The sequence below is a fragment of the Pipistrellus kuhlii genome, unplaced genomic scaffold (assembly GCF_014108245.1).
Source record: "Pipistrellus kuhlii isolate mPipKuh1 unplaced genomic scaffold, mPipKuh1.p scaffold_m20_p_15, whole genome shotgun sequence".
Taxonomy (NCBI): Eukaryota; Metazoa; Chordata; class Mammalia; order Chiroptera; family Vespertilionidae; genus Pipistrellus; species Pipistrellus kuhlii.
The window spans coordinates 27065485-27088467 of NW_023425460.1; the positions used below are offsets into that span (position 1 = coordinate 27065485).

The following is a 22983-nucleotide window of genomic DNA, read 5'->3' on the forward strand; positions in this document are numbered from 1 at the left end:
TGTTTACTTTTTATAGTTAGGAAGTAGCCATTTTAAAAAACAATACATAATCTGTTAAAAAATTAAGAATCTGAGCCCTTGATCTTAACTTCCATTTGAGCTATGTAAAGGATGAATTTATTTCATTTGAGAACAATAAGTCTTTACTTAATATGCATAATTAAAGAAATTTAATATAGAATTTTATTAATGCATATGTGATTTAAACAAAGGCTAAATTCATGTGTGGACATGTGTGTGTTTGTGTTTTCATTACCTCTTTCCACTAGATTTATAGAGTAGCCTGTATATCTGTACTTTTACTATCATTTTTGGCTCCAGTACTATTGCTTTATAGTCATTGGTAGCATCTGAACTCATATTAAATTTTAAAGATCACCTTAAAATAATACCACTTACATTGTGCAGTGTGTTTGTTTATGAGATGAATATACTGTAATAGTAATTTTGTTTTGGCAATTTATTAATCTGCTTTTGTAGTTAGTATATTATAATAGTGACATAAGTAGGACATGGAGCTGATTTAATAGAGAAGTACATTAAACTAAAATGCACTAGTTGTTCCATTATGTCAAAACGACATTTCCATTAAGTATTCTTGAGCCTATTACATTGTAATTAAATTACATGGCATTGATTTCTCCTTTTCTACTCCTCCCCACCCTCCATTCATATTGATATTATTCTGCTTTGGGAATGGAACTGCACGTCTCCCAGACTAATTCTTCTTGGTTTGAGGGATCTGGAAGCATGCTGGGTTTTGCATTGTTTGTTACATTCCTTTTTGACAGTTCATCAGTATCTGTCAGATATATTGTTTGTGTCAGCTTTAATCCCTAAAGTTTTTGATTGAGAAATTGACATTCCATTTCAGAAATGCAGTTTTTCACTGTGCATAATGTCTAAATGCTAAATATTCATTCATAAAAGTTGCTTGTTTCTCATCTGACTTTAAATGTGTAACTTGAACAAATGTAGTTCCAGTAAATATCACAAAGATATACTTACGTTATTTCTTTTCTAACACATCAACTCTATGTAAATATTTTTGTACAAATATATTGTAGCATATATGTTTGGGAGACATTTTGTAGCTAAAGAGTTTTTGTGATAAGTAGGAAGAATAATTATTAAATATCACCGAGTAAATATTAGTTAATGCAAATGAAGCAAAACTTGGTACATCTTCTAGAAGTCATTATTTCCAACCATATTTATAGTCTTTGAATCTTATTTTGGGGATTGGTCCACCACCAAATCACATAAATGTAGGTTGAAGATAGTCATTTTAGGAGCAGTATTATACTAGAAAACTTCGAGTCTTTACATTATTTTAAGCTTCTAGTAGAAATATAAAGCCTGTTCAAAGAAACGATTTATACTAAAAGTGACATTGTATTGTGATTCAGCTATGTAATCTAAAGGCTAAACATTTAAAATGATCATTTTGAGAAAATAGAACCTTAATTAAAGCTATCAATGAAAGTTCATGTAGTGTTTTAGCAACTTATTTTAGTAGAAACTTTCCTAATGCTTTGTATATTTAATGAAAGAAAACCACAAGTACTTGTAGTTTTACTGAACTACATACTTCTAAATTATCAGATGATTTAGGAATTTACTTTTTAAACCTAAATGTGTATCTGTAGATGATTTTGAAGTCTTTTATTTTCTGATAATTGAAACTATAGTCCAAACTAATGTTGTGATTAGAACTTATGACAAAGTATATTTTTAACTTAGTTAAAATGATAATAACTTAAATTACACTGTTTATTAATTTCCTTTATTCTGGCATGGTTAATTAGGTAAAGAAGAGCTTAAAGAGTGTGATATAAATAAAATGTCTGTCAATATAAGTTAATTTTATGTCATAAGTATCATATTTTAATGTGTTTTAAAATACTTGAGATGTTTCAAGAGATCTGAAATAATGTTTTACTTGTATTTTAATTTTTCTATGTGGAGTAAGAGTTTTAATGATATTATGTCCTGAGAAGGACAGGTGAACAAGAATATTAATTTTAATTTCAATGCTAAAAGGCATAGCCACTCCAAATGCAGAAACAGAAAGACCAGTAGTCGCTCTTATACCCCAAAAAAGGAACAAAAAAATGCCAGGTGCATAATATTTCTGATACTTTATGTGATATTTTTGTTTGTTTCTTTGTTTGCTTATTTTTTGGTTTGGATATTTGTTTTAAACAGGGGAAAGTTGCCCAGACCGCTTGCATGTCAGCCTGCCAGCATCTGTCAACATCCTTAATGCAGATGCTACTGGATAGTGAGTTAAAACAGATAAGCATGGGAGCCATTCAGCAATTTAACTTAGATGTCATACAATGTGAATGTAAGTACCTTGTTGGTTAAACTCTGTTTTTCTTATCCTATACTTGTATATTGCTTTTTGTTTTAGGATTTTAAGATTATCCTTATTAAATTTTATTTTAAGATTTGTCCCATAACTGGCCAATTGAGATCTTTTTATATCACAATATAATCTGCAGATTTGTGCTCATGCTTTTTACATCTTTAAGGTCATTATCACGAACCTGAGTGGCCCTCAAAACACGGCCCCAGGAGCAGCATCAGCATCATCTGGGAACTTGTTAGGAAAGCAAATTCTCACATGGCCAGTGTGGTTCAGTGGCTGAGCATCAACCCAGGAACCAACACCTGTTTGATTTCCAGTCAAGGCACTGCCTAGGTTGCAGGCTGGATGCCCAGTAGGGGCCATATACAAGGCAGCCAATCAATGTCTCTCATTGTTGATGTTTCTATCTTGCTATCCCTTTCCTTTCCTCTCTCTCTAAAAATCAATAAAAACATATTAAAAAAAGAAAGAAAAAAAAGCAAATCCTGGGCCCCACCTTTTGAACTGGGAATTTGGGGCTCAGGACCCAAGCAATTTGTCTTTGAGTAGGCCCACCTTCATATGTGATTCTGATGACAATGACGTGTGAGAACCACATTATATTCGTATTGACTTAGATCCATTATTCAGAAGTTTATGGGTTTCTTAAGATTTTGTCAGTCAGCCAAGACCGGTTTGGCTCAGTGGATAGAGCGTCGGCTTGGGGACTGAGGGGTCCCAGGTTCGATTCCGGTCAAGGGCATGTACCTTGGTTGTGGGCACATCCCCAGTAGGGGGTGTGCAGGAGGCAGCTGATCGATGATTCTCTCTCATCGATGTTTCAACTCTCTATCTCTCTCCCTTCCTCTCTGTACAAAATCAATAAAAAATATATTAAAAAAAGATTTTGTCAGTCAGTTATTAATCCCCTAATTGAATATAACTAATAGTTTTGCTTAGTTATGAGCAACTTTGTCAGATACCTTCCTGGCAGATAGGGATAATGACCATTGAATTTCCTCATATTCCAGTATAATTAGTCTTTCAAAGAAGAAAATTATACTACTCTATTTCATAAATCCATATTGATTCATAGTAATTACTTTCTTTTCAGGAGGCTTAGAAACTATTACTTAAAAGTCTGTGATTGGTTCTTGGGATTAACATAAAATCCTACTAGTCTGTTTTACGCTAGCAAGAGATCCAGAGTTCAAGGAAGTCAGATAGCATAGGGATCAGGAATTGGAGCCCATGAACCACCAAGATCCTGAGCAATTTCAGAAAGGTTTAAATCAAAGAATTTAAGCAATAGGAGGTGAATATGAAATATAAGCATCAAAAATGACCTTGCCTACCTAGCCTGTTTGGCTCAGTGGATAGAGCGCCGGCTTGCAGACTGAAGGATCTTGGGTTCGATTCCAATCAAAGGTACATGGGTTGCAGGCTCAATCCCCAGTAGGGGGCATGCAGGAGGCAGCTGATCAATGATTCTCTCTAATCTATTAATGTTTCTAGATCTCTCTGATATCAATAAAAATATATTTTTAAAAAATAATGACCTTTATTGAGTTATATTTTCTTGTTTTTGGCTTGATCAGAAAACAGAATATTTATCTTTCTATCCTCTTACTTTGTAGAAACATTGTACATATATTTTTCAGGCCTCAGAATGTCACTCCACAGGTAGAAACAAATAGCATATCTAGGCTAAAGTTGTCATTTTTCTTTGTATCTTTTTTAATTGTTATTTTTTTAATCCATACTAAGTCAAACTTGATAAAATGTCTGAGTTCGGGAATGTACAATTATATGAAATTATATAGAATTTTTCTTTAAAGTGCTTTCAAATCAGTCTTAACACAGTCTGAGCACATGTCAGGAAGTTGAGACCATGGTTTTAGTCCTGGCCCTGCCTATATTAGGGGCAAGTGGCTTTGGATAAACTATTCAACAATCTAGAGGCCTCAATTTTTCCTTGAAATATTGTAGTTGGAATTGGTAATTTTCAAGATATATCTTTGTTCTAAGGTTCAGGTGCAGCAAAATTTAAGGCATAGGAGAGTGTGGAGTCATACATTAATGAATTCCTTCAAATATACTATGTGCTTGGTGCTTAGGACCTTTGCTGTTCAGGGTCCTAACCCTCTTGGGGCTTATGCCCAGTGGGGAGGCAGTCATTAAATAATTGCAATAATAAATATAATGGTAAATTGTGAAGTCTATAAAAGAAAAGTGTATGGTACTGTGAGAAAGTATACGTAACAGATCTCATTTAGATAAAAAGTTGTATAGTTTGAAAATATTAGGTAGATCCTATGGATGAATGAATGAATACTTGTGGTTAACTTGACCACAAACATGATAATATTATGATTATGTGGTTGGAGAAATCAGGAAGTCATCAAGGAACATAGACTTTGGAATTACAAGTATGTGTTCCAAATACTCTGAAAGTTTGATCCTATTACAGATTTGTGTAAGTTCGAAAGAAATCACTTCCTAGATGGAGGAACATTTGCAAAGGTTGGCATGAAGATAATGCTCTAAATCTGTGTAGGTGTTTTGTTTTATATTTATTAAACACCTGTTATGTATTGGGCCACATTATAGGTACCTTCCTTACAAATGCAACTGTATAGAGCAAGGGTGGGGAACCTTTATTCTGCCAAGGGCCATTTGGATATTTATAACATCATTCTGGGGCCATACAAAATTATCAACTTAAAATTAGCCTGCTATATTTGGTCAAACATTTAACTAACTCACCCCTAATGCCTTGGCAAGGCCAGACCAAATGAATTTGCAGGCCTTAGTTAGTCCGAGGGCCAGACAGTCCCCCCTGGTATAGAAGAAAAGATCAAAACGTCATCTTAAGTCTTTATAAAGGTATCTCAGAGGTGCTGCCCATCATTAATAAAGTACAAAATATTTTCAAAGCATCAGGAATCAGAAAGATTTGAAGTATCCAGAATAAGTCTAGAATGTACTTTTTCATGCATCCTACAGAAATACCTAAGTGTGTAATCAGCTCCTAGGAGTTTAATATCTTACATCTGTGAGCGTTAGAAGAGCTCCAGATTAAAGAGTACAGGCACTTGTTTCAGTGGTGAGTTATTGAGGAACTGAGGAATCTATAGGTGTGAAGGCCTTGGTCTTTATTCATTTTGGATAAAGACTTAACTCACCTCAAAAAAAAAAAAAAATGAAGTCTGTTTATAGATTTTTTGTGTGTGACAATAGCCACTGGAACTCTAGCTCTAGCCTTAAAAAAATTCATATCCCAAAATAAAAGGATTCAGGAAAAGTCATGTGAATGACATAAGAAGAAATTTAAATGCCTTCTAAAAATTGCTTTGAGAGAGAGCAATTGACTTGTTGCTCTACTTATTTATGCATTCATTGATTGTTTCTAGTACGTGCCATGACTGGAATTCAAATCCACAACCTTGATGTATCAGGACGGTGCTCTGACCAACTGAGCTACCTGGCCTGGCCTAAATGTCTCTTTATTATTATTACTAGAGGCCCAATGCATGAAATTTGTGCACTTGGGGGGGAGGGTGTTCTTCAGCTCGGCCTGCCCCCTCTCACAGTCTAGGACCCCTTGGGGGCTGTCTGACCGATGGCTTAGGCCCACTCCTTATGGGATGGCCTAAGCCTTTGGTTGAACATCTTTAGCGCTGCCGTGGCTTCCTGCCTCAGCTGCTGCACTCGCCAGCATGAGCCCGGCTTCTTGGCTGAGCGGGGTGCTCCCCCTGTTGGAGCGCACTGACCACCAGGGGGAGCTCACGTCACAGTGACCCATTGCTCCACCATTTGGTTAATTTGTATATTAGCCTTTTATTATATAGGATTAGAATTTTATTGATTTCAGAGAAGAAGGGAAAGGGGAAAAGAGTTAGAAACATCAATGATCAGAGAGAATCATTGATTGGCTGCCTACTGAATGCCCCCTATTGGCCATCGAGCCCACAACCCAGGCATGTGCCCTTGACCCTCAGTCCACAGGCCGATGCTCTATCCACTGAGCCAAACCAGCTAGGGCCTAAATGTCTTCTTTTTTTTTTCTTCTTTTTTTTTAAGTAAGTTGGCTGCTTACTTATTAGACTTTTTGACTATCTGAATTTAATGGCATTGAGGCTACTTTGCCCATGTTTATCTCCAAGAAAGGAGAGGACTAGATATGACTTTATATGAAAGTAGGGTGATGAATATAGAGGGGCAGTTGGTCCAAGGGTCTTGCATCCCACTGCTGCCAACACATGTAACAGAATGTAAGTCTAAGAGCTAAGAGTTCTAACTCAAAGACCCTTGCTTAATTCCCAGCATAAGTTCTTCATCACCAGAAAGACCACTAGATGGTGCTCTTAGTCACCCATTGTACTGACACATCCCGTAAACATAAGATACTTTTCTTGCCTAGCCAAAATCTGAGTTCTAACTAGCTGCTTTAAGTCTTAAGATGTAGCAAGAAAGAATGATCAGAAATCTGTTAAATAGACTATTTGTATTTATATTCAGTAATTTATTTAGTTACAAAATTATTCCGTTTTATATGCTCCTGCCTTGTTGTCCACAAGAAGTCTTAAGACTTTAACCTAGCCATCTCACCCTCCCTTTCCATCCTTTGTCAATCTTTTTTTTACTTCATGGACACTCTTTCTTTCCCTTCCCCACCCCTGACAATTCTTCCCACCTTGTGTAGATATTTTCCAAATAATACACATTCTTTAGCTAACAGTAAAGATAATTTTCTGCCTAGGATAATTTTTTGAGAAAATTTTATATTTTCATGCCAGGATAAGTATTTACACAGTTTGAGGAATGGCAGAATGGGTGGTGTGGTTAGGCACTGCACAGGAAGTTACAGTGAAGGCGCAGTGGATGGATCTAACCCAGCCTGCAGGGTACTGGAAGTCTTCCTTGAATATGATGCTTGAATGGAAGAATAAGTAGAAGTTGTTCCATGGAAAAGAAGCAGAAGTATTGAAGGCAGTGTGGAAAGAGACTGTGGCCTATGTAAGGAAATGCAGGTAGTTTGGTATGGAGTTTAAGGTGCCCTTAGGGCAGTGGTAAAAGATGAGGCTGGGGGATCAGTAAAGGCCAGAGTATAAAGGATCTTCACTGTCTTGTTTTATTGTGAAGATGATGGGGAAACACTGAAAGATGTTAAGCTCTGACATGGCACAAATCACGTTTACATCTTACATAAGTCATACTAGGAAAAGTGGATGGAGAGATGGCACACAAGAAAAGAGAGACAAGATCAAAGTATGTTTTAGTAATCCAAGCAAAAAATGAGGATAGTTTGGATAAGGTAGACACAGATTCAGACTCAAGACATTTTTAAGGGTAGAAGCAACAAGATTGATTGCCTGCATTGAAAAGGAAAATATATGAAACTGTTGATAAATTGAATAGCATATGTCCTCTGTGCCACATGATTATCAGACTTCTTCGTAGCCTCCCATTCTAAAAAGAGACAGAGAGAAAGCCTAAAAGCTATCATCTAGCCAAGGTAACTGAGGGAGGTATTTCAAAGGGGATGTCTCTTCTAGCTGCAAGAGCTTATGCCCTGTTCACTAAAATAAGTAATCGTGATGATCAAAGCAGACTGTGAGTGAGAAAGTTCTTTGTAAACTTAAAGTGCTATATAAATTTATGGTATTTATAATTTGGATACTAAGCTCTTTGATTTAATGCCAAGCCATGGGGCTTAAACTATAGTATCTTGAACAGGAACTGAGGGAGGAGAAAAATGACAGATTATTTTCAGTATAGAAAAATTTGGGGAGAATAAGTACATAATAATTGCAAATATAATTGAAATTAAGCTGGTTTTTATACCTGCTAGATAAAGTAAGTCTCCCTGCATTATAGGAAGTCCTTATTTTTGTGTGAATGTATATGTATGTATATGTGGTGAGAGTAGAGGCTGAGATAACACTTACAGTCTTGATTGGAAACCACTAGGGATTCATAGTTAAACTAGACGCCCAGTGCATGAATTTGTGCATGGGTAGGGTCCTGAGTGGCTGGGGGTGGGTGTGCCAGGATGCGATCAGACCTCCCAGTGAGTTTTGGGACACCATTGCCGACCCAAGATGCAGATCTGTCCCACTGATATTCACGCCACTTGTTGAGAGCCACTTGGCAGCCGCTTTTATATCCTTTCTTCTGCGAGGTGTGAGGCTGACTTCCAGGAGGCCGGCAACGCTGTCAGGATTGTGCTGGCGGCGCTGGTCCATCGGTGCCTGGTCCATTCTCTGGCGATTGGACCTGCAGGACTATTGAGGAAGTGGCTGCCACGGGGCTGGTGGGCCGTCAGGTCAGGTCTGTCAGCTGAGTGATGCTCCCACTGTGGGAGCACATTGACCACCAGGGGGCAGCTCCTGAATTGAGCGTCTGACCCCTGATGGTCAGCCCACCTCATAGCGACCAGTCGTTCCTACAGTTCCAGTCATTCTGGCCATTCCAGCCTTTCTGGTCATTCTGGTCATTCAGTCGCTTAGGCTTTTATATATATAGATATTATTTGGAAATAGTAGCCTATGTGTGTGGCCAGAAAAGCCAATATATGCTGAATGGTATTTAGAAAGGGTTTTTTTTTTTTTTAATTAAAAAAACACCTTTACTTTTAATAGGCTGTTATAACTTTGCTTATTTTCTTGTTTTGTTTTTCATTAAAATTTGATGGTACTAGAGAAAGGCAACTCAGTTATCTGAGACATGGTAGGGGATAATAGGATTATCACAGTATGAAATTATGCCACTTTTCATTGTATGAAAAAAACAGTGGTGTGAGTAAACTATATAAATAGTTAAAAGTGTGGCTAGATTTGCTCAATAAATCTTAATTTTCTGGAAATAGGGGGCCTGAGAAAGGTGAGTGCAGTCACTTATCTAATGAGCATGACTACTTAGAACCTAGCAGAGAACCATGAAGTTATGATGGGGGTGGGGGGGGAGGAGGAAGGGAAATGATGTACCTCTGAGTAATCAAAAGGTTACTTACACTCAAAAGGTACATATTGTATCCTAAAAGACATATATAAAACCCATCACCTTACTTGTGGGAGGGGTCCTTGCCCAGACTGTATTTGCTCTTACTTTAGACAACAGCTCAAAAATATTAAAAGCAGCATATTAATAAGAGATGAATAAGAGAAAAGGAGTAAGAATTTATGTTAAAACTGCAAGAGAAAAGGAAGAGAAATTATAAAATCCAGACACAACTCAGCACAACATTCTGAGTTGCTTTAATGTAATAGAAAACAGTTCTTAATACCATAGCAATGCTGGGAATGTATTCTATAGAATAAAAAGTGTCCTTTTTCTTTTCTTTTTAACTTTCTATATGTGTGTGGGGGTTTTAATCCTTGCTAGAGGATATGATTCCTTTAATGAGAGAGAGAGAAAGAGAGAGAGAGAAAGAGAGAGAAAGAGAGAAAGGGAGAGAGACATTGATTCAGAGAGAAACATCAATCAGTTGTACCCTGGCTGGGGATCAAACCCGAAACCTTCTGGTATACAGGACTAGGCTCCAATTAACGGAGTCACTTGGCCAAGTCCCTATAGGTGTTTTTTTAACTGAGATATACTTGACATACATTATATTAGTTTCAGGATGATTTGATATTTGAATATATAAAAATATTTTTTAACTTTTTTATTGATTAAGGTATTACATGTATCTATATCTCCCACCCCACTCCCATACATGCCTCCCCCCCCCCCAGTGTCTTGCATTCATTGGTTATACTTATATGCATGCATACAAGTCCTTTGGTTGATCTGTTACCTCCTTCTCCCCTCCCCAGCCTTCCTGCTGTAATTTGACAGTCTGTATGATGCTTCTCTGCCTCTGTATCAATCTTTTTGTTCATCTATATAAAAATATTTTTAATGGTGATCTAGATAATTAGATTTTATCAAGGGAAGTATTGTGTTATAGATTAAAATTTTATTTTTAATTGTGATCTAGATAATTAGATTTTAAAAAGGGAAGTATTGTGTTATAGATTAAAATTTTATAAAATATGCTTAAGATTAAAAAGAGTTTTGATGCTTAAATGAAAAATTATTATTATCTTAAAATCAATAGCAACAAAAACATTTTGAATTCTTCATGCCTTAAAAATACCAGACAAATGGAGCTATGTTAGGCTTTAATATATTTACTAGAAGCCTGGTGCACAGATTCATGTACCAGTGGGGTCCCTCGGCCTGGCCCGCACCTTCTTGCAATACGGGACCCCTTGGGGGATGTCAGACTGCTGGTTTCAACCCAATCCCTGCAGGCCAGGCCGAGGGACCCCACTGGTGCATGGGGCCTCTAGTATGCATATAAGATCTTTGGTTAAACTCTTCCCATTCTCCTCTCTCTCCCCTTCTCTCTGAGATTCATCAGTCTCTTCCATGTTTCCATGCCTGTGCATTGAGTGTTTGCTCCCTGATGGTCAGTGCTCATCATAGCTAATGGTCAAACAGGCTTTTATAAATAGCAATTATTTTTAATTGTTGATTTATTTTTGTTCCAAAAACGATAGAGGTTGAAATTTTAAGTAATTTCTAAAACACTGGGTGAGATAAATTCACAAATGGAAAATCTATAATGTTCTCTTGCAACCAGATATTAATGGGTAGGGAGAATGGTTGCAAGCAGTTTTATTCTTATCAGAGAAGCTTGAGTATAAAACTATAGGGTCTTTCTTATGAGCCAAGTCTTTTGTCTTCAAAATTATTAGCATTGAGCTTGTCTTCAGCTTAACTAAGTAAGCTACTGTATTACAGTTTTCTTAGTACAAAAAAAAGGTTAAAATTTTTTTTGAAATATAGTTGCAATCTTTTGTTAATATCTTTTAATTCTTAAAAAGGTATGATGCCTTTATGGAAAACATATTAAAAGATCAGAACAAACATTCCTGCATCATCCCCATTTTGCTCCTTAGAACATTTTACCTGTTGTCTGTCTACATGTAAAGCTGACTTCTTGCATGTTTGCCTGTTATTGCTGTTAGTTAGAGGTAGGATTTTATGGAGCATATTCTGTAACAAAGCAGATGTTTGAAATATGCTGACAGCCGTGGAATTGGTATAGTTTTAAAATGCTTCTATAATCGTTCACCTAAGGCCAAAAAGAGTCAGAAAACTTCTCTTGATTGAAGGATATTACCACCTTGAACTTCATGTAGAATAACCCTTCTAAATTTATTGTAATTAAGGATTAGAGTGATTAAATGGCAGATTAGAAGTTTAAAATTATTAAAATATTTGTGGTAATGGGTGTGGCGAGTGCTCTCAGTAGTGGAAATTGAAGGTTATAAATAGTCTTCATTTGAAATGGCTATGTGTAAATATTATAATACATTTATAATGAGTAGAAATTAATTTAGTGGTCAAAAACTCTTGTATATTTTGCAATCTTGTTTTTCTTCTTCTTTTATTTTTTAAATAGTGTTTGCCAACTCTGAGCCGGTGCCAGGATTCCAGGGGGATACCCTGCAGCTAGCATTCATTGACCTCAGACAAGTAAGATGTAATAATGTCCTTCTCATTTATTGCCTTTTTTCCCTTTTTTAATGCTATAGGAATGCTTGTTTGTCTTGAAACAACCTGTCTTTACAAAACTGCTTCTTTGATAACTATGTATTTGGCCCAGATTTTATTCAGTGTCTCAACTCCACGGAGAATTCTCTTTGGGTAACATAATAATTGCTAAACACATGACTAAAGAATAGTTTTATATTTTGATTGAATGACACTTGGATTTTAAGTTATTTCTTAATTATGTCATGATCACGTGAAAATTGGTGTGTAGAGCCAAAGCCGGTTTGGCTCAGGGGTAGAGCGTCGGTCTGCGGACTGAAAGGTCCCGGGTTCGATTCCGGCCAAGGGCATGTACATTGGTTGCGGGCACATCCCCGGTGGGGGGCGTGCAAGAGACAGCTGGTCGATGATTCTCTCTCATTGACGTTTCTACCTCTCTATCTCTCTCCCTTCCGCTCTGTAAAAACTCAATAAAATATATTAAAAAAAAATTGGTGTGTAGAACATTAGTGTCAGGACCCAAGTTAAAGGTAAATTATTAAATTTTTTAATAATGTAATTCTCTTGCTGAAAATCTTGTCAGTGGTAACGAATGCTATTTTCATAAATTTTCCTGTATGCCTCCAGAAAGAAGGTTAAAATCAAAGAGATAATTATATATTTATATAATTCTTTTCTAGTGTAGTAACAAATATGATAATTTTTAGATCTATTCATTTTACTACTCTTGAACACCTCTACTCTATTGTCGTTTTCTTTATTTTCTCCCTGTTACTCTTTTTTTTCCTCCCCCACCCCCCATTTTTTTTTCTTATTCCTTTCTTCTTCTTTCTTCCCCTTCCCTTTTCTTTTTCTTTCTTAATCCTAGGATTAAGGAGCTTAATAAAGCTGGGAGACACAAGAGTGTGGAGGAGGGTGGATCTAAGTGAGAGGGCTCAGGAGAATTGACAGCAGCGCGACTGCTGCCCTTGGCAAGAAGAACCAAGCGGAGAGGCAGTAAAATAAAGGCACTGTGCTCTGGGTCTGTTCATGGTCCCTTCCCCTTCGGGGAATGGAGATGACGAGATGGGGCTCCACCACTGGCAGAAATAGGTGCTACCCCAGTGATGTGTAGAGCAGGGCCAGTTTGAGCAGTTAAGAGCCCTGATTTAAGGAAGTGTTTAAGAGTGGAGCTGTTTTTGCTCTAATTCCAAGCCGGTGTTCAATAAGTATTTATGAACTATTATGTACTGGTTATTTGGAGAGGGGAGATGTGGTTGAAATAGATACAGTGGTAATATAAGACACAGTTTCATTCTTATGGATCTTTAAAATCCTTTGGAGAAGCAAAACACCCACGAACTGTTAGGAATACATATAAGACAGTGAATGAGTCACATAGAAATAAATGGTATAGCTTCAGTTAGGTTTAGAAGGAAAGTGAAAAAGCAATTTCTGTCTCTCTATTGTTTTTGTAAAGCCTGAACATATAAAATATATTTGTATTTATTTCTGTTTGCAATCAGTGCTTACGTATTATGCCAAACAAAGAGTACTGTGGATGACCTAGCTCTGTATGTGATTAGCCTTACCAATAGGGGAAGATAGTAGAAAATGAAGAAGGCGAATTCTGAATTTCCACACCAGTTACCAGAATATGTTCTTTCCATTGACGCTAGGTCCATTTTCGGTAGAAGGAGTTCTCTCTGTTATAGTCCTATTGCTCTGAACAAGCTGATGATCTAACATAGGAAATAGGCTTGGCTGTATGCTCATTTCCCGGTTAGGTTGTGGACACTTACTGGGGTATGCTTCCCTATTGCAAGAACATGCAATGTCCCCCAATGCAGAGTATGTGATTTGGAGATAGCTCCCATTACATACAAATAATCTGTTTACAGAAACTTGACATTTATTTTGCGACATTTTCTCAGTTTTATGTGAATTTGTATGGAGTTAAATAGTTTATAATCTCACCGTAAGATTGTGAATAGGAACACAAATTTATTGAACTAGTTGGTAAAACTTCTGTTCCTTGATTTGTCCAGATAAGTGGTTGGTTTTATGCAGATTAAAACTCTGATCCCAGGTACTTTTTTCCTTCAAAGACAATCATCACTTGACAGCAAAACCTCTTTGCAAGCATATAGCTCCCTAGGGAATTATTATTAAGGCATACTTATAAATATTAATAAACATCTCCAATCTTTTTGGCTGATTTTACTCTTCAAGTATGTGCACTTAGAGGCATTAAGTCTTGGTTGACTTTTCCTCATCAATGTAATTTCTTTAAAAGACTTTGAAGTGAATTAAAAAATCTATTACGAAACATTTAGAATTCTGAAGTCTATTGTGACACATGTAGAACTTTTAAAAAAGATTTATATAGAAATAACTAATATAAACACAATTTTATATTAGTAATTATAACTGGTAGTTAATATGCAGTGGAAGTGACTAGTGATAAAAAATTCTGATGAGCTAATTTTTTATGTGTTGATTTTTCTATATTTAAAAGGGGCTTAAATTATTTCCCCTGCCTATTAATGTTAAAATGTAATCATACTCTGTTCTTATTCTTTTGTATTCTAAAACAAGAGGATGCAGTTAGGTCTTGTCTTTAGGTGCTAGACCACTGTGACAGTACTTCAGAGGTCTGGATTTAATAATTTGATAAGGAAAGTTATGTTTCACTTATATTTGTTTTTCAAATTAATTTATAAACAGTTAAGTGGTGAAATGTCAAGTATGGGAATTGGCCAAAAATAAAATTAGTCTTGAAAACTAAAGTCTAATTAATATGAGGGGATACAAGCTTTTGTATCAAATGTCAGTGATTATTTAACTAAGGATGTCTTCAAGTTTCAATAGTGTTACAGTCCTGACTTCATAAAGATATTTTATAGCATATTATTTTAACACTTTTATATGAAGTAGCTTATCACCAAACATAAAGAGGGTGTTAACACTTTTATTTACATTTCAGTTGAGTTTCTACACTTTTCCTTTTTTTTTTTTTCCTAGTCTGTGATCCATTTCTGTCTTAATAGGGTAGCTGACAGTTCTTTTCAAGTATACTTAGAAAGGCAAAAGAACCCTTTTCATAGTACTTATAAGGGGTCATGCTTCTGTTTTTTGGTTTGAATTTGATACTGCTTCGTGAATTGCTGGGTATGAAAGATTAGGAAGTAGGTCCAGTGGTCAAATTTTACCTGCCCACCCGGACTTTGCCCTGAGGTCAAACTCCTGATATTTGCTGTTCTGCATAGAGGAGTTGATGACAAGTATGAGCTGATACAAGAGGAAAGTTAGAACCATATCAAAGCTGAAGGCAAGAGAATTGGGACTCAATGAGAGACTGTAGCTAAAAGATGGATCATCAGAATTGCCCTCTTCTCAAGAAAAGGAAATAGCTGACCTGTGAGGGAAAAGACTTTATCATCCTGCCAATCATATGCTTGCTAATGGAAGCCAGTTATCTCAACAATATCTTAAGGCCCACTGGCCCAAAAGACAATGGGGAGGATTCACAGTACTGATACTGCTGTATGTGAATATACTGCCTCAGTCAATTTTCAGTGTGCTGCTTGAACATGATTAGTAAACGTAAATTTTTTTCTAAGTAAAACCTATCATCCTTGTACACCCAGTTCTGAAATTAAGTCACTAAGTGATAAAGGACTTTGATATACTTATGCGTGTCTGGTTTTAACAAAGAGCATCTATTTTGTTAACTACAATCTTTCAAATAAATTGCAAATGAATATGTAAACTTCTTTTGACAGTGTATGAGAACCTTAACATTTTAAAATAATTTTTATTATAAGACTCTAATATATAGTACTTAGTGATAATTTTAATAACTCATTTTAATACATAGAAAGATTTCACTAAATATAACTAGAAAATGAGGTGTCCTATATAACTGAGATTAATTTTCCACCAAAACTTTTAAGATGTTGCCAGTTTAACAGGAATTTTTAAAATATATCTCTTGCCTTCATAGCTTCTTATTGAGCATAATTCTCACAGTAAATTGAGCACCCATGGCTCACTAATCTTAATACTAAATCCTCTTTACCTGGTCCTATTTCACTTTGTGATAAGTTAGACTGGTAATATATCATTGCTGCATTTGATACTATCTTGATTATCATTTAGGCAGTATGAAAAAGCTTAGATAGGTTGGTTGATAATGCAGGTGGGATTGAAGCTAATAAAACAATATCTTACCCAGAGAATGTTGGTTAATGTACTGTTATCACCCTTGAGCAGTGTTTCATAAAGTGTTTTTTCTAGGAATACTGATTTCTCAAGATGAGAAAATATTTCTTTTTTCAAAAAGGTTTTAAATCAGCTATGTTTAAGAAACTCTGATTGTTTCTTAGAGACTTACCATGTACATTCGAATTGTAAAAGGTGAGAAATTTTGCAGTAACCCAGCATTTCCCATACTTAACTCTTCCCTCACTCATTTTGGGTTGTATTACATGAAACTTACTTTGTGAAATGTTGCTTCAAGTCAAGACTCTGGCAGCCTCCTCTAGATGTCTATCTTTGACAGTTTGGGATCAACAAATTTTTAAAATAGTGACTTGGATAAATATATAGAAGAAATATTATTTCTATGCATAGATTACATAAAGCTAGGAGAGTTACCTAAGATGATAGAAGAATCAAAATGCCCTCAGTACGCTTGAGTAATAAGCCAAAGCTAACAAAGTAAAATTTAGCAAGAGATATATTAAGTGCTGTATTTAACTTTTTAAAATTAAGTTAAAAAAAAGACAGCCTGGAGAAAGTCTGATTCATAATATGGAAAAGATCTAGTAGTTTTAGTTAACCTCTGAATGCACCAACATTGTGCTGGGGCTTCTTAGATTGCATTAATGAACGTGTGGTATTTGGGTTAGACCACTGCACTTTGGGTCTAAGACTGTGTCTCAAGTATTGCATGAAATGGACACACACTGGAGAGCACATGAGAGAATTACAAGGCTAGTGAGGGCTCAGATACCTAAAAGTGCCTTTTAAGAATCTGGGAATATTTGAAAGATATACTCATAAGTGGTTCTAACTAGACTAGATATGAGTCAAGTATACCATTTTCTTTTTTCTATTAAAATACTAAGTTATAAAAACTTCTTATAATTCTCCTTTCCCCATCCAGGATTAGGTACTGTTTTCAGGTATTTGATTTTTAGGCAAACTAGGGAAAAAAGGAATGATCATTCCTCTGAACCATGTGTAGACAATTTGAGAATTTGAATTTTGCAAAATATATCTGTATCTCATAAAATTTTTCAAATAAATGTTTTATTAAAGTACTAGAGGCCCGGTGCATGAAATTCTCTCAGCCCAGCCTATACTCTCTCCAATCTGGGGCCCCTTGAGGGATGTCTGACCATCCGTTTAGGCCTGATCTCATGGGCAGTCGAACATCCCTCTCACAATCCAGGACTGCTGGTTCCCAACTGTCCTCCCCTGCAGGCCTGGTCCTCCCAACTGTTTTCCCCTGCAGGCCTTGTTTCCCCCTTCTATCCCCCCAACTCCTTCTACTGCAGGCCTGGACCCCCAACTGCCCTCTCCTGCAGGCCTAGTTCCCCCCCCCCCCCCAACTGCCCTCCCCTGCTGACCTGGTCCTCCCCAGCTGCCCTCCCCTGCAGGCCTTTTCCCCTCCCCCACCCTGCAGATTTTTTAGCTATACTAAAAAGTGTTTTGTTGTGGGTTTATTTTTCTGTTGTTTGTGTTTTGTTTGGTTTTGCATTACCTGATTAAATATTGACATATTCTACTTAAGTAATGTTCCATATAAACAAACATTCTTTAAAGGCAGTAATTTTTTTTCTATTTCAATTATTTTTTATGAAAGTATTTCTAAAAATACATGATACATTTCTCTGCCTTCTCAAGTAAAAAAGTATAACAAATGTAATTTTTATTTATTTATTTATCCTGTTCACCATTATGGATACTAAAATAGTGTTATAAGTTATTTCTAAAAAATGTTGTCATTGCTCCAAAACCAATTCATATTCTATCAATAAATAAATATTTGGATAGGGAGATTTTAGGAATTTAGACAAAAGCAATATACATTTTAAGTGATCAACAATGACTGAATATAAAAGCAGAACTTCAAGCAGCATTTCCTGTTGTTTAAAATAGTGAGTCATGAAGAAAGTAAACTGGTCAAATAAGTTTAGGAAATCCTGCATATTGTGGCCCTCTCTTATAAGTTTACAATTTCATCAGCACATTAAAGGCTCTGAGAAATCCTAGAGTAAAGGTGTATCTCTTTCTCCAAAAACCTCTTTGATTACTAAATACTTTTCACAAATGAAAAGCCTGGCTATCCTGCAAAGCAGTTATATAGTACACAGTTTGAAAACACCAAGGTACCTGGACCACTGTTGCATACATTAGTGTGGATTCCTAGGGCTGGACCGGATAAAACAGAGCCCTATGGCAGCAAATAGATAAGCCTTTCAGTAGATCTGTGTAATTTAAATATTAAAATGCAAATAATACAAAAATGATGAAAAGTAGTAGTTAAGTTTTCAAAAAAAAATTGTGGAACTTCCTTTTTTAGATGATGGTGTGAAAGATGATAATTACCAGAAGATTAATGCTGCTTAGTTGCAGGGAACCGGGCAGTCAGTCATACAGAATAACTTGTTTCTCAGAAGCACGAAACAGTAACACAGGATTGCTTGTGAAGAATGAAAAGACTTAAGTGGGGAAATTAAAATACCAGCTTATGTGGAGTTCAAATCCTAACAGTTGTTAGATTCCTTAGTGAATCATCAAGGCTATTGTTACTGAGCCACAGTGTGCATACTTCGAGAGAAAGAAAGAATATATTCGCTACTCCCCTTCTCCCCCACTGCACCTCCCGCCACCTTACTAATACACTGTAAATGAGATGGAAAAGTTTGAAGGAGAGATATTTTGGTAAAATAATCAAAGTAAGTTCTGTTTTCTCTGGGTTGTAGAAAGGTCTCCTACTATTAAAAAGAACATACTGTTGAAGTGACTTTTTCCAAGATAATTACACCTTAAGACAAAAAAAAAATATCTAATACTAAAATATTAATAAGAACCCTAAAACAAAGCCAAACTTCCACAAAGACAATAGTGGCTCTTACTATTAGTGGTACTAAAAATGTGATGAGAAAGTTCTAAGTCCTTTAGAACCTGCAGACTTCCCCCCCACCCCCCCAGGTGGTTTATTTTGTACTTTAACTTAGCCTATGTGCTTGCAGATACTAAAAGAGAAGGGAAGGTGAACAAAAGTGACTTTGTTCAGTTGGTCTCTTAGCTGACCAGGCAAGGGAGGACTCTTACACCTGAATCTATTCTTTTTTTCTGCCATCATTTCTTTGATCTGACATAACTTAAAAATATATTTTGAAAGTCATTTTGTGACCCTACACATGCATGTTGTTATTAATGGTACTCGGGGAAGTTTCTTTGCCTCTAGAGAGTGCATGGACTGTTAGGGATATTAAGCCAATCCCTTTTAGTGAATGTGTGTGTGTGTGTGTGTGTGTGTGTGTGTGTTTAACTTTATCCATTTCTGGAACTTGACTTGATCTCTTCATCTCCTGGTCCTGTACAATCTCATTCAATTAGAACAAGAGTATAGTATAGTCTATGCCATTTTTAAAGATGCAACTTCTCAGATCTGTTTTCTTTTTCTTTTTTTTAATATATTTTTATTGATTTTGTACAGAGAGGAAGGGAGAGAGATAGAGAGTTAGAAACACCGATGAGAGAGAGTCATCAATCAGCTGCCTCTTGCACACCCCCTACTGGGGATATGCCCACAACCAAGGTACATGCCCTTGACCGGAATCGAACCCGGGACCTTTCAGTCCCCAAGCCGACGCTCTATCCATTGAGTCAAACCGGTTTCGGCTCAGATCTGTTTTCTTACCATGCATGCCATCAACACATTTGCCATTTTCTTTCATGAATAATTCCAAGTTGGGGCTTCTCAATACAGTATGCTATGTGAAGAGACTAAGCAGCCATTAGCCATGGCTATTACTCATTTGACCACTTTTATATTCTACATTTTATAGAGAAATCTGTTAGGAGTGATTTTGCAGCTTTTTATTTATTCTCCCCTCATCCCCCCTCAGCCTTCAACTTTCTGTGGACTAGAATTGGTTATAACATAGATTGCATTGCATTGCACAAATGTTCTTACATGCCTTTGTACTTGGGGGCACTTTGGGTTGGTTTAAAGAGATTTGTGCAAAATTTTGCTTGTGTGTATTTTTCTGAGAAGAGGCCCCAACATTTTAAAAAGATTTCAGAGGCATCATATATAACGTAACCATGGTCCTCTAACCACCATTGTTCTAGGGAAACTGAAGGCTGTCAGGCAAGCCAGGTCACCAAGACCTGCCCCCTTTTCAGATATTTCTTCCTTTACTCGACCAATATTTGAGCACCTGCTCTGAGCACTGCACTGAGGGCTGGGGATACAATGGTGAGCAAAGATAGCCAAGATCCTGCTGTCATGTCTCATTTTGTTAGAGGGAGATCCACAACTAACAGTGATCGTTTCAAATAGCTTTTGGTCCTATGAGAAAAATAAAGCAGGTCAGTGTGATAGTGACTGGGGGTGAGGTGGACCACGTCAGATTGGGTTGTCAAGGAAAAACTCTTTAAGGAGGCAACATGTGAGCAGACATCTGAATGAAATGGGAAGATATGGGGAGATAGCACACCTGGCTAAGGGGAGAGCAAGTCAAAGTCCTGAGGTGCTATCCAGGAAGAGAATGGATAATAGCGTGGCTGCAGTGCAGTGAGCTAGGGACAGAGAGGTGCAGAGGAAATTGGAGAGTACCAGCCAAATCATGTAGGGCCTTGTTAAGGAGTTTGGCATTCCAGGGTTTTAAGCAGGTTAGTATCGTGTTCTGATTTTCATTTTTAAAATGTTCTGGCCACTCTAAGGGGAATAGATTGAAAAGGGACAAAATTATAATCAGGAAGAACAGTTAGGTGATTATTTTGGTAGTCTAAGTTACAGATCCTTCCAGAAGCATTGATTACTATTAATTACTGATCATGTGGTTCACCACATTTCACAGTGGCTTCTTTGTATGTATTTGGAAGTTTCTGGTTTATTTTTTAATATTAGAAATAGTTAACTTTAGCCCAGTTGGTGTGGCTCAGTGATTGAGCATCACCCTATGAGCCAGGAGGTCATGGTTCAATTCCCAATCAGGGCACATGCCTGGGTTGTGGGCTTGATCCCCAGCGTGAGGCGTGCAGGGAGCAACCAATCAATGATACTCTCTACCTTTCTCTTCCTCTCTGAAGTATCCAAATGGTATGTTGGGAAGACTCTATTGTGTAGGAAATCAGGAAACAAAGTGGAGTAGTCCTGCTTTTCAATAACTTTTATACAACCTTGGGAAGCTGTTTCCTGAACTATTTTAACTATATATTAATGATTTAGTGAAATGTTTGAGGGAAAATGCTTACAGTTTATTTCTGGAAGAGGTCTTTTCCATGGCATATCTAATCTTCATCACTGAAATTAGTGAATTGTGCCATAGCTGGTTTGGCTCAGTGGGTAGAGTGTCAGCCTGCAGACTGAAGGGTACCAGATTTGATTCCTGTCAAGGGTACAGGCCTGGGTTGTCAGCTCAATCACCAGGAGGGGACATGCAAGAGGCAGCCAATCCATGATTCTCATCATTGATGTTTCTTTCTCTCCCTCTCCTTTCCTCTCTGAAATCAATAAAAATATATTTTAAGAAATAAAAATAAAATTAGTGAATTATGTGAAGCTTGCATTGAAGAGGTCATTAATTGATTAAGTAGCTGCCTTCTGCCTGTACTTACCATACTTCACCAGGATGGCAAGGCTGGCGTGCCTGGTCTACATCATGGCGAGCTATGAGAAGCATAGTTCCTTCCAGAAGCATTGCTTCATAAGGGAAGTACTCTGGGCACCCATCTCCTTGCTCTCATTATACCCTTCTCCTACTTCTTCCGCCCTTTGTACAGTCTGATAATCCTTCTCTACCATACTTCCCCATGGTGAGAAAGTTTACGAAAGAAGTTCAGATGTGCTTCACCATCAAAAGATAGGAGAGCCTGATTGTATTTGACTCAAAATGAACAACTTTGGATTCTACCTAAAGGGACATGATCAAGCCTTGGATGTTGTGAAGGAATTGTTTGGCCGTAATTCTTGCCATGGAGACTGGGCGTCTGCCAAGACTTGACTTTGAAATTTCTGCCTTCTGTTTCTAATCTTAAGGCATCATAACATACAATTCTTTTGCCACTAGTCCAGTTTATTCTTTTATGATGAGGAAGAAGACACTTTTAAATAACAATTATTTCCACTATAATTAAACAAATCTTCTTTTGTTTGCATTATATTTGTTACTATATTGTATACACACTCTGCTTGCTTAAACTTGCCCCAGTGACTATTTCACAGGAACTTTCTTTAGAAGTCTTAAAGTCTTTGACTTCTTAAAGTATTAATGGGATTTGCCAAAGTTGTAGTATCTGAATGCTTGACTAGATACAGTAGCAGGACAACAAGCTTGTTCACACAGCTCCTCCAGCGAGCATTTTTCCCTTAGACAATCCTCAATTCATTTGAAGTGCCAGAGAATTAAAGGAAGATGTATGTGGGTTTACTCCTGAATACAGCAAGACCAGACATCTCACAGAGTTTACCTTAAGGTCCAGATATTAGAAAAGTATGCTGCCCTTTGGGAGAGCTTAGATTATAAAGGATTAGTCTGAACCTAAATGACTTTAGCCTTTTTGTCCTCTTTTGTTCCGGTGTCATAATTCTGGTACTTTACACTTTATGTGCTTAACTACGTATGTGACTTATGCTCATAACCTTCAGGTATTGATATGAATTTGGAATTCATAGATTCTTGTGATTCATTTAAGAGTACAGGTTAGAGAGGCCCTATCTCCAAATACAGATACATTGGGAGTTAGGGCTTCAAAATATGAATAGGTTGGGGGAGGGGCACAATTTAACCCATAACGCTCAGACTAACAAAACTGGAAGGATTTATCACCAGTAAATGTTAAAAGAAGCTCTTCAG

The 22983-nt window shown here is 36.8% G+C and overlaps 1 protein-coding gene across 3 annotated transcripts in view; it reads left to right on the forward strand.

Annotated features, from left to right (window-relative positions):
• The window catches only part of EXOC6 (exocyst complex component 6), a 109457-nt gene that overhangs the window by 72732 nt on the left and 13742 nt on the right, over positions 1-22983 (forward strand). For all 3 annotated transcript variants that reach the window (XM_036438564.2, XM_045581907.1, XM_036438565.2), the window contains 2 exons: positions 2209-2350; positions 11811-11884. In XM_036438564.2, the coding sequence (XP_036294457.1) occupies positions 2209-2350; positions 11811-11884 (216 nt within the window). The remainder of the gene's footprint in view (positions 1-2208; positions 2351-11810; positions 11885-22983) is intronic.